General features: G+C 38.6%; 1 protein-coding gene across 1 annotated transcript; it reads left to right on the top strand.

Moving 5' to 3' along the window:
* Positions 1-1,448: 1,448 nt before the first annotated feature.
* On the top strand, positions 1,449-13,029 carry LOC144200131 (sodium-coupled neutral amino acid transporter 3-like). The gene is made up of 16 exons (XM_077722069.1): positions 1,449-1,773; positions 4,729-4,820; positions 5,543-5,627; positions 6,270-6,385; positions 7,186-7,259; positions 7,485-7,577; positions 7,650-7,731; positions 7,805-7,887; positions 8,030-8,088; positions 8,165-8,302; positions 8,857-8,936; positions 9,009-9,109; positions 9,252-9,376; positions 9,760-9,904; positions 9,986-10,089; positions 10,336-13,029. The coding sequence occupies exons 2-16, from the start codon at positions 4,780-4,782 to the stop codon at positions 10,438-10,440; spliced, it is 1,431 nt and encodes a 476-aa protein (XP_077578195.1). The 5' UTR covers positions 1,449-1,773; positions 4,729-4,779; the 3' UTR covers positions 10,441-13,029.
* Positions 13,030-13,053: the final 24 nt, after the last annotated feature.

The following is a 13,053-nucleotide window of genomic DNA, read 5'->3' as shown; positions in this document are numbered from 1 at the left end:
ATATTTTAACAAAACATTCAATATATATGGACTCCATGTCTTTAAAAAAAAGTCTATTTTCTCTGAATGTTTGAAACCACGCCTTGTTAAACCGTCATCTGTCAATCAAATACTGCCCCTATGACATTAGGCAAGGGATACTACTACTTCATCAAGTAACTTTCTTAAAATACTCCATATAGTACAGCTACCTGTTGGAACTCTGCAGGGATAAGTATATATGCATAAGTATAAACATAAACATAAACATAAGCATAAGTATATGCCTAAGCATAAGCATAAGCATAACCATAAGCATAACCATAAGCATAAGCATAACCATAAGCATAACCATAAGCATAACCATAAGCATAACCATAAGCATAACCATAAGCATAACCATAAGCATAAGCATAACCATAAGCATAACCATAAGCATAACCATAAGCATAAGCATAACCATAAGCATAACCATAAGCATAACCATAAGCATAAGCATAAGCATAAGCATAAGCATAAGCATAACCATAACCATAACCATAAGCATAACCATAAACATAACCATAAACATAACCATAAGCATAACCATAAGCATAACCACAAGCATAAACATAAGCATAAACATAAGCATAAGCACAAGCATAAGCACAAGTATATATTGCGTGTGTCAACAAAATACCCGAAAAAAATAGCTCCATAACATTTTTTTAAAGTTATTAACAAATTGTAACAACGGATGATGACATTCAAACAAATATTATCTTATGCTGAGAAAAAAATATTTTTGGGGGGCAGATCAACAAATATGTATTGTTATTTGACTTAAACTGACAATTGATTTTGAGATTTTAGGTTGATAATTATTATCCATTATATTGAAAATTTAGACTGATATTGCAAGGCTAATAAGATTGGTGTTGTTGTTTTTTTTAATATATATATATATATTTTTTTTAGAAAATGGCAATAGAAGATACCCATTTCATCTATATTTTGGAAAGAAAAACCAAGAAAAAAAACAACTTTTCTGATCATTTTTCGACGCTCAAATATTTTGACATAGTGGAATCACAAAAATCTGAACAGTGTACCAAATAACAGCTATTAGCTTTGGTCATTTTATACAACTGATTAAAGCAATTAGCATCTGGCTGAAAAAACGTCACTTCCCACTTCTTCAGTACAGTGCCATGCAGTACAGTACCCTCATCCTGCCCTCCTTTCGTGTGTGCTTTAAAGACTTACATGATAACTCGCCCACAGTTTCCACTCTAAGCATGATCACATGCTGGCGGCCTTAGGAAAGCACTTATCTACCTTATCTACTTAACCAATATAGCATCAGTGTGACTTCCAGCTTGTGTGAGGATCCACTCATGCTGCAACAAAGCCCAGCTCAGGTGACATCCATTTTGCCACTCAACTCTCTTCTTTTCTATGGGCCAACGGCAAGGCAATGTATCCTATATAACCATGTACGTGATGACGGCCTGGGGCCCCGAGCGTCAGTCCTTTGGGCGTGTCCGTTTCACGCTGTGACAACACCTGTCTGAGACATTACCTGTGGTTTAGCAAAGGGTTAACTGTGGGTGTTCCCTTTACTCCTCATTCCCTCCCCTCTGATAATCTCTCTCACTCTCTCCTCCCATTGCGACCAAGTAACTCTGGTGGGAGTAAGACATAGTAATTACACAGTACTAGTTTAAGAACAGTGAAGGAAAACCAGGATTCTTTGCAGGACTTGTATTTGTGGAAAGAAGGCCACTGGGTGTTCCTTTGTTCCTTCACACCTAGGTAAGTACTAGTTTCCTGTATGAGTTGTGGGTAGTACATTCGAGGAAAGGAAGGAGAGGCAGTAATTGTCAATAGTGAGCCGGTCTTGCATCAGACGGCACCATGTGCTAAGCGATGCTGAACACAAATGAGTCGTTTTGAATGTTCTCATATAATTCTTTCATGCAGCTTCAATTTCAACTTTGCAGACCATGTGTATTAGTGTTCAACTGAACACTTAAAAAGATACTACTACTACACACTTTTGTATATTCTTTTTCCTTCATTCTTCCAGAATGGTGAAAATAAAATGAACTGATCGCCTGCCATGAATAATGTTAGGCATCCAATCCATTTTGACTGGGAAGGTTGGCAGCTATCATTTGCTGCGAGTCCCTACCAGTCAAAAGTGATTGGACACAGTGGCACTGTAACATGACTATCCAGTGTCCATTTTTTTTCCTACAAACGTAGTACATTTTTGGGGTGAGTCAGTTTCATTTGTTCTGCTTTTTTGGTGGCTATTGAGGATGTTTCTCTCTTTCTTCTCTCGCCCAAATGAAAATGACTTGTCGTTTCTGCTGGAGGACAGAAATTAACAGTGTATGTAATGTGTCTGATTATAAATCCTTCTCTAATGAGGGTGAAGGAACCTGGAGGGCATCGGAGAGGTCACATTTGGTGAATTTCATAGCAGGGAATGACCAATCTGTTTCCCTTTTTGTACTTTAATATATTAGAAACAAATAGCTGATATAATCATATGTTCTTTCTTCATGAGCGCACCAGTCCCTCCAGAAGCAAAACAGGCCCCACATTTCAAAGTTGGGATATTTTCTCATCCACCACCAACTGCTCAATGACAGCCTTTGTAATGCTTATTATGGCTAAACAGTTCCATTTAAATGTTTGTTTTCCAACCATAGATGATTATTTTTCGTCAATAAACCTGTCATGTGGCTTTGTTGTTTCATACTGAGAAATTACTTCCAACTGTGTGTGGTTATTCACACCAAGTCAGTACATTACTTATTTCACTGCAGCCCGTGATGCATCCTTACCAATTTTAGCCACACTCTACGAATTCAGGCCATTCCAGACGGGGGTTACCCTTAATCGGTGGCCAGCCAATCAGATGGACAACCATTCACGCCCACACTCATACCCAGGGGAAATTTAGAGTATTCAACCCGCCTACCCTGCATGTTTTGGATGTGGAAGGAAAGCAGTGCCCATAAAAAAACCTACACAAGCCCGTGCAAACTCCACACAGCGAGGACCAACGTGGTATTTAACCCTCGACCCTAGAAATGTTAAACCAACAAGATAACCACTCAGCTGCCGGACCCTATTTTCATTTCATGTTAGACAGCACATTAATATTTGTAGCACCATCTTATTCCTGAGCGCTATGAAGACTCAATATTCCCGTAGTAATTGAATCCCCTTCTCTTACCTTTTAATGTCCTTTGACTTCTTATTAGACGATCTCAATACTCGCTTAACAGTTAATATGGAAAAAATGGGGTGGGTGGTCGAGAATTTGTTTGATATAAACAGGGCCAAACCTTACTGTAAATCCCATTCACTTTCAAGAGGTTTGATTTGCTATGTGAAAGTAAAAGGTCAACCTGATGTGTATATAAACAGTTTCAAGTTAATCCGGCTTCCCAAATTCTTCTTCCTTGAAGCCTGGATACATTCCATAAAAATCATGTTATCTCAGCTTTTGACATTCACGTGCTTGGAAAAGTTGCATATCTTGCTTTAAAGAAGAAGAAAAAAAGAGCATATGACACAAATCAGTTGATATTATTTGGGCAAGAATATTTCAAGCAAGAGGCCATTCCTGTCTTGAGACTCACTCGACGTCAACAGTCATCTTGTGTGACGAGTGTGGGAGTAGAAGGAAAAAGACTGTGGAATGTACCACAATGTCTTGTATAAATGCTTGCTTTGGGGTCAGATGTTAGAATTCTGAGGGGGCGTGTGTGTGACCTGCAGACTAAGGAAGTATCTCATGACCCTGTGGCATAATTGTAGACTCTTTTCCTCCTTGCCGTGTCTGTTGTGTGACCCCACGGCAACTTGACTCGTGGCATTTTTGTTGTTTCTTGTTCGCAATAGTTGTCAATTCTTCAAGCCCAAGTCTTGCTTTGTTATGTCCAGGGTTGAGAAAGGGGTTTCATGCAAGTTTTTCCAAATGCTTTGTCTCAGTGGTATCCAAACTACGGCCCACGTCCCCGTTTTTTATTGTCCCTAAGCAAATGGAGAAAATATTGTGGACGAACGCCCGCTTCAGTTTATGGCGGCTTTTTAGATTTAACATTACCATTTAACAAAAGTGTCTTTGGTTTATTTTAGGAGTCAAAATTTTACAACATATTAAAATAAATATAGGAAATTGTGTTAGAAGTTCAGTATTTTTTACATTACAAACTTGTGGAATTTACTCCAATGCAATACATTAGGCTTTTTGAGTAATAATATTAATCTGGATTTAAAATCAAATGGTTAAAAAAAACCATCGATCAACGTCGTCTCCTCTTCTAGAGATTCCATTTTTCTCACGAGATATACTTCACCAACAAAATTGTTAAAAAAAAGTCTATTTATTTTAATACTGTATTGCTCTAGGTGAAATCTAACAGATTGTGTTAAATCTGTATATAGAATGAAATAAAAATGTAATCTGGCAGACTACAATATTGATATATATTATAAAATGATACAAAAATGGATATGATATTTTCAGGATTCATAAGAAATTCCTTACCCTGGAAATTACTGTCATTAATGGAAGATTTATTTCTCTTTTTGTGCTTATTATACTGCATCACCGTTGGGTTAGACGGAAACTCATGCAGTGTTAAAAGAATCCCATCTAAAGCTAAGCATGCCTAAATAATGGCTGCCTCTATATAGGATTACAGGAAGTGTCCTAAATTAAATGAGTCTGTTTTTCTGCCCCTACAGCTCGCAGAGGATTTAATCAGTCCACCAAATCCACCTCCGCTCTGCATTAGAATGGAGCTTCAGAAAATTAACGGCCACAGTCGAGAAGACGGGTAAGATATACACAAATATAGAACAAAATACCACAAACGACGGACAAAATGTAACACAAAGTCATATGCTTTCACTGAATGAATTATTGTAATCTAATTTTTACATGTTTTTGTTCAAAAATTCCCAAATGAAGCGTTTCCGTGTGTTTATGATAAGAGGAAAACCACAATATAGACATGTTTCTAACAGGAAGAAAAACATTTGTGGAGGCGCCTCAACCAAATGTGACCGCGCCAGTCAGGATAATCAAAGTTTCTGACATGTTGGCCAAGATGAATCCAAAAAGATTATATTTAAATGAAAAAAAACAGTCATTACTGTGAAATTATAGACCTTTTATATAAACCCATATAGTTATGCACCGAGTGAGACTTTGGCTTGACTGATATAGTGTCTGAAGGGTTGGCAGTTTCAATCCTGCACCTGTTTGGTGCTAGGCTGTCCTCGGGCAAGTCACTGAATTACACATAATTAATTCATATTTATTTGTTTTTAAAGCCTATTGATTGATCATTGAATGGAGGCCATCGGATGTCAGTGGGATGTATTCATTAGATAAGCGTGAACTCGCAAACAGAAAGAAAGGTCAACCAACCAAAGTCAAACAGATTCTCGTTGATAAAAGTCATAAAAGCTCTTTCACACATCCGCTCACAAACTGCCGTTAGTTTTATTAGCCCCTCTGCAGGCGTGTTCACCATGTCCTTTATTTGCATTGTAGCTTTGATGGGCTGGACGCCATGGCTGAACATGAGGAATTCCTCCCGCATAAAATTGGTGCCAAAAAGGAAACACACTTCACAGATGTAAGTTGTTTTAAGTCTTTCACATGGGTCGGATCGATTAATTGGCAAACTGGTTTAAAAAATGGCATGCTAAATCAAAGTCTAGTGAGTAATTTTATGTAATGCTAGTGGGCATCATGTATCAGATAATTTTGCTCCTATACTGCAGATATTCTTTCAATTCATGTTTTGTTTGCCAGGTATTATAATTGTTTTCTTTTAACTGTCACAAATACAAAATGATTTAGTCTTTTAAACCAGTCAGATGAGTTCCTGTAATTCATTGCACCCATTGAGCAAGCCAAAGAAAAGTCCCATGAATGAATCTGCCCATCAATACATTGTTTTTCTGTAGGAATAAGACAACTTAAAAAAATCGTCACCGGACGTTTGGTTGCCGGTCAAATGTACTTAGATATTAAACACTACTTAGATATTAAACTCTCTCTCTCTTAGATATTAAACTTTCACTAATGAATATAATTTTGAGAGCTGGCTTCAACAGTAAACTCTCTGTCACCATTTGACCGGTGACCAAAGGGACCAAAAGACCGGCGACCAAACGTCCGAGCATCGTATATATATACATAGCCCCACTTTTAAACTGATGAGTAATATAATACTGGATCTCTCACTTTTGTGTCTGGTTTTTACTCGGTGCAGTTTGAAGGGAAGACTTCATTCGGAATGTCGATTTTCAACCTCAGCAACGCCATAATGGGCAGTGGAATTCTGGGATTGGCCTTTGCCATGTCCAACACTGGAATCCTTCTTTTTATGTAAGTATGGCCCAGAAAAGGTATAACCCTAACCATCATCAAAGAGACCTGCCTCACCTGCTCTACTAAGAGTTCTAACAAGGAGTGAACATACTACTATTGTGGCATTAGATCGAATGCACTAATGCTATACTTATAGGTACTAGGAAAGAGATTTTCATTAGATCTAATTCTACAATACTACTACTTCCAGGTTTACATTTAAAATAACACAGCACCTACAAAGAGCAAAAGAAATGCATTACGTGTGGGTGTGTTTGTAAACACACGTGGTATATATGTTTTGCAGCATGTAGCTTGTACTTTGGAGGAATTGTATTAAACAATGAGCTATAATGGAGTGTGTGCACGTACACAGCTTCCTTAAATCAGATTTAAGGAGTTAAATATAGCCAGCAGATCCAAGGATCATTCGTGTGGCGGCAGGGGGAGGAGGGAAGAAAAGAGAGTTATCCCTTGAAGTTTCACAGTACTGTTGTTGTTAATAGCATTTTTTTTTTGTTGTTTTACATGTTGATGTACAATTGCAAATTGTATGTTTGGTGCAAACACAATTAACACAGTTGACTTTGACAAGCAATGATAAAGTTACTAGTAGTTTTTATTCTTTTTTTTTTGTTTCCAATGCACATTTACTGCTAAAATTTTAGGCCCACAATCATAAAATGGTAAATAACTGATATGTACATAAGTCAATGAGTCAACGAAAAGCTAAATTAATCATAGCCAAAATCAGTATACCATACCATTGCATCATATCGCTATATATACTATGTATAAAATAAATGTGTCTTTTTCAGAACCCTGTTGGTGTTCATTGCGATTCTTTCTGCGTATTCAATCCACCTGCTTCTGAAAAGTGCAGGAGTTGTCGGTAGGAGGATTTACGCTCATCTCATCTGACAGTGGGGGTGTTCAAATGGCGGCCCAGGTTCCCCATGCGGCCCGTGGTCCACTTTGCCAGGGTCCACGGTGGATAATAAAATTAACAACAGAAAAAAACCAATCTACTAATGACTTATTTATCATCCAGTTTGCACACCCCCATTGCACAGTGCAATTTGGTGGCTCCTTCGTTAATGTTTTGACTATTTTCCAGGCATCCGAGCATATGAGCAACTTGGCAACCGAGCATTTGGTCCGCCAGGGAAAATTCTGGCGGGAAGCATTATCACCGTACACAACATTGGAGGTTGCACGACATTATTTGCGCTCTCACGATAAAAATAGAATGATCGGACTAAACCACTTTTTGTTTTCCCAGCCATGTCCAGCTACCTCTTTATCGTCAAATCCGAGCTCCCTCTGGTAATTCAGGCTTTTCTTGGCAGGCATGAAAACACCGGGTGAGTATCAACCAATCAAAGACAACTTCTTCATGCATTAGTAGTACACTGATTGTAATTTGTATGGTCTCAGGGAGTGGTTCTTGAATGGAAACTACTTGATCATCATTGTTAGCGCTGCCATCATCCTTCCCCTTGCCCTCATGAAACAACTTGGTACGATTTCATTAGCGGCCATCACATTTCCTCCCTCCTTCGTGGTCTCGCTTGCACATATGTGGTCAGAACTTACATATTATGTAGCTTTTGTTTGAAATCACTTTCAAGTTCAGTCAAGTCCATTTTTTTCCTCTTTCAGGTTATCTGGGATATACAAGCGGCTTCTCTCTTTCATGCATGGTGTTTTTTCTCATTTCGGTGAGTCTAATTTTTCCAATCCAATCGCGGGACCTGCGAAACTCTGAATGAATGCGATTCCTCTGTCCCCCACCAGGTGATCTATAAGAAATTCAACATCCCGTGTCCACTGGAGGACAGTTATCTGAACGAAACACTCATTGCCGACAACAACACAATTACAGAAGTCGCGGAAGACTTTTGTGATGCCAAGCTATTCACCATGAACTCACAGGTGACCCAAATGGTTTCAATTGTTCAGTTGCATTTGCAAGTAGAACAGCATAAAGACAAATTTATATCCAAATATATTTTCCCTTTTGGTGATTACTAGTCAAGAACAACAGCACAAAGACAGCAGCATTACTAGCTGGCAGAAATGTTGAATTGGGGAAGAAAAAAATGTGATTTCTTTTTTTAAAGTACAGCAATAAGAGGGGGACAAAAAAAAAGAATACATATATGATATTTTTGGTGATTTCTGTGATTTTGAAATTTGTGAATGCAGGTGCTACTTTTCTCATCATATTAGCTGATGGTTGTCACTAATTGAATTGAATGCTTTGATTGTCGTTATACAAGTCGAATGACATTTAAAGCTTCACCAAAAAGTGCACAAAAAACAACAACAACCAAGTAGTTAATACAATTAATTAGTAGTCAGCATAGTAAATTAGTAGTCAACATAATGAATAAGTAATAGTCAACATAATTAATTAGTAGTCAGCATAGTAAATTAGTAGTCAACATCATAAAAAGTAATTATAATTTGATATGATGTGCTTTCAGACGGCGTATACCATCCCAATTCTGGCTTTTGCGTTTGTCTGCCACCCTGAAGTTCTGCCTATCTACACGGAACTGCGCGAGTAAGTCGCGTTCTTTTTTCCATTGGATTTTACCAATGTGAGAACTCAACATTGTTGACTTCTTCCCCACAGCCCCACCAAAAAGCGTATGCAGAATGTCGCCAACATTTCGATCTTGGCCATGTTCGTCATGTACCTGCTCACAGCGCTTTTTGGCTACCTCACATTCTTCGGTAAGACTGAAAGATCAACTTTTGGGTTGAAATGAATGAGCCGCTTGTTGTTCACCTTTGAGCCGGTCTACATTTTGAAGTGTACTGAATGAGGGCCGAGATTGAACAGGACGTCAAAGGCTGCTTGTTTTTCCCCCTGCAGGTGCCGTGGAGTCTGAACTTTTGCACACGTACATCCGTGTCGACCCCCTTGACGTGCTGATCCTTTGCGTGCGCTTGGCCGTGCTCGTTGCCGTCACCCTGACTGTGCCCGTGGTTCTCTTCCCGGTAAAAGTCTTACTATAAAGTTACATCCACGCTTTCAGTGGCAGCCGTTTTTAGGAGAAATAGAACTCAGAGTGACAAGCAATTGAACCCTCTCAGGGACAGTATTGACTACGGTGGGCAGCATTTCCAAAGTTGACCTTCTGAGAACGTCTTTAATGATTTTTGTTTTTGAAGCAATTTAACCCTTAATAAGGAAAGTGACTATATCATTATGGATTATATGGTCATTTTCAATACTGCTTATACTGGTCAGGGGTTACTGGAACCTATCCAGCTGATTTTGGGCAAAAGGCGAGTGAACCACTACACCATCAAGTGGCCTATATTATATGTAGTATATTTTAGTTGGCAGCAAAAATTACATTCTAGACTGTTTCTCTTAGATCCGCAGGGCCATCCTCCAGATCTTGTGTCCGGACAAGCCGTTCCACTGGGCCAGACACATCGCCATCGCGCTCTCCCTCCTCATTGTGGTCAACCTACTTGTCATTTTCGTGCCCTCCATCCGAGACATTTTCGGAATTATCGGTACGTTTTTATAGGTTGGCTTGTCCCCGCTGCTCAGAATGTCCTCCCAGGAAAAAAATAACTTTCTTCATATCTCCTCAGGAGCTACTTCGGCCCCTAGCCTCATCTTCATCCTGCCTGGGATCTTCTACATACGAATCGTTCCCAAAGACCAAGAACCTTTGCTGTCCAGGCCCAAAATTCAGGTACAAAACCGTCTGTGTTGTCCAATAGTTGCCATTCACGATCCAAGATGGTGGCGCTCACGGGTGCACCAGTTTGGAGTTTTGTTTTCTCAGTCTTATTGTTGTTTATGAACATGTACGTTTTTTTTTACTTGGCACTTTGTGGAGTAGCACCACCAATTCCATTGTACGCAGCTGTGTGTGATGACAATAATAGCTTTTGACTTGATTTGTTTTGATTTCACAAGGCGTTGTTTTCTCCTGCAGGCTGCGTGCTTTGCCGCTTTGGGCTTCGTCTTCATGGTGGTCAGTTTGTCGTTTATCTGCGTGGACTGGGTGAGCGGAGAGAACCGAACCGGCGGTGGACACTAGTTGCTTGCCGAAGTTTCGGCAAAAAGACATCATGTGAACTCAAGCCCCTCCTCGTCTAGAAATTAGCCTGTGTTGTTCTCTAAGGGCCACTACATCTTGGCCTTGAGAAAAGAATGTGACCTAGAAGGTCATTCAATGGAGAAGAACGCAGACACGTGACTGAATTCACCCTTCGCTTTGACTCGAGATACTCCTTGATAATCCCACAAAGGTGTGTTCGGAAAAAAAAAGTGTGAATCATGTGGATTCCACTCAGGGTATGGAACTGCAAGTTCTGCAGAGAAGCCACACGTCACTGCCAAAGTTCTCGTCATTCATGTCCCTTCTCGGCTTGGCGACGTTTGGCTGCGCCTTGAGATACGAGTGACTCAATTTGGGAGTGTTTCGAGATGTTCAACTTCTGCTTAGACTGTTCTATAGTGGCAGTCAACTTTTTGGCAGATGTTGAAAAAAATTCAGCATCAAAATCTTTCTCGCTCTCAGATGAAGTTAACTTTCATTTTAGAAGATAAAACAAAGGAAAAATGGCACCTTGCGTATTCCAAACAGTCAAATAACTGTCGAAAGAAATCTCGCCTCCCCAAAAAGTCATACTGGCGTAGTGTTAACTGCAGATACTATTTATACATCCTTACGATTAACATTGATACTCATGCTTTTAGAACAGCGGTCCCCAATCTTTTTCTGACCGCGAACCGGTAAAACTCTTTCTATTTTTTCGTGAATGAGCTAATAGAAAAGGCGACAAATTAAGGCAAAATTGTGTGGGGGTTGGGGTCGGTTCAACGAACAACTTCCACGACCGCAAAAAAAAAAAAGAAAAATTCCAAGCAAAATAGCAGTTATTTATTATTATAACAACTTTTCTTATTTCAAGTAGGAGGGCGATATTGAAAACTTCAATATTTATTACGCTGACGGACCGGCACCAGGTGGCTCGCGGACCAGTACTGGTCCACGGACCGGTGGTTGGGGACCACTGTTTTAGAACACTTAAGTGATGGATAGTTGACCAAATGGCAGAAAAATGATAAAAAATATCACATAACTAGAACACAACTCATTAATCAGCAAATATAAAAGTTCAGCAAATTTTTAAAGATTGTTTTTTCTTATTTTTGAAATTATTATTACTTTTTTCTCTTCTTTGTTTAACAATAAACACATGACATAATGGCTGACACAAATAAAGTATTCCCAAGAAATTTGGATGATTTTGTTTGTTTCCGTTTGTTGTAAAGTTCACAAATACTTTTGAATTGATAATGTTCCAATACCCTGCCATATGTTAATTGTTGTCAAGGTTATGGGATTGAAACATTCATCATTTTTTTCATGACAATTTTTAACTTCCTCAATATAAGAATTAGACTATGCCAAATATCACTAAGAGTAAAGTATTGAAAAAAATTGTATTGGCTGGAGAATGAGTGCATCCTTTCACACACACACACACACACACACACACACACACACACACACACACACACACACACACACTCACACGCACGTCCCACCTTCTGACTAATTTTAAAGCATTTTACTAAGTCACAGTAGTTGTGAAACTTTTCTTTGTGTTTTCTTTGCAGATGGTCAATTTGCCTATTTAATTCTTTGAACTCCAATTATTATGTCAGTTTTTGAAAAGGGCAATATAATCGTGCTTTGCCCTTTTTGGCAAAAGGCCAAAAACAGGTCAAAGGTATTTCCATTCATTTCAATGGGTACAAATCCTTTGTGAAACGAGCACGTTTGCCATTCGTATCTCAAGGCACCGCTATATCTTACAATTAGTTTTTCTTGCCAGTAAAATGAATTCAATCATTATGTTTGTTTCCATATCAGCATTTGGTTCCATATAACGCAAAAAAAAGAATGTGGCTAGGTTTAGGATTTTGTATTTTTTTTTTAAATGCTCAATTTGTGGGTATTAAAGTGATGTTTTAGTATTCTATCAGTTTATGCAAGGAGGATAAAACAGATGGAATTTGTGGTCTTTTACTGTTATATGAGATATGATATATCTTATTTCTGTGGTTGCAAACAAAATAATGCAGTACTGTATTATATGAAGCCAACAAGCAGGGCTGTAAAATGACCTGTAGTTCAAGGGGCCACATATGGATACATATATTCGTGGCCATTAATAACGACTGTTGCAAAAAAATTCAGCGGTCCAAAATGAAAAGGAATCCATTTTTTTAACCCCAAAAGTCAATTTATCTCTTTAGTCTGGCAATTTGTAAATGTGTATGTATACACATGTTAAGAATAATTTTTGTTCGTCACATGTAAAATCAATATATTCATAGAGTCATTTAATATATACATGACATTACATGGAAGATTTCATTTAAATGTTATTTTCCACCAATTGAAAAACAGATGTCCAGGGGCTAGATCGGACCCCTCTGATAGGCCATTTCTGTCATGTGCGCCAGATCTTTCGCACCCCCACCCCTAAGTGGATCACTACAGAATACTACACTGGCCCAAAAATATGATAATAATCAATGTTGAGTTATACATGTAAAGTTCTAGGAAATTTATATCATGTAATTAATAAATAAAGGCCTGAGGATTACCTTATTTGCTCCCGTTAAAAGCGATAGA

This window comes from Stigmatopora nigra, chromosome 1, assembly GCF_051989575.1.
Source record: "Stigmatopora nigra isolate UIUO_SnigA chromosome 1, RoL_Snig_1.1, whole genome shotgun sequence".
Lineage (NCBI taxonomy): Eukaryota > Metazoa > Chordata > Actinopteri > Syngnathiformes > Syngnathidae > Stigmatopora > Stigmatopora nigra.
Note: the sequence above shows the minus strand (reverse complement) of the source record. Positions and strands in the feature narration are given on the sequence as shown.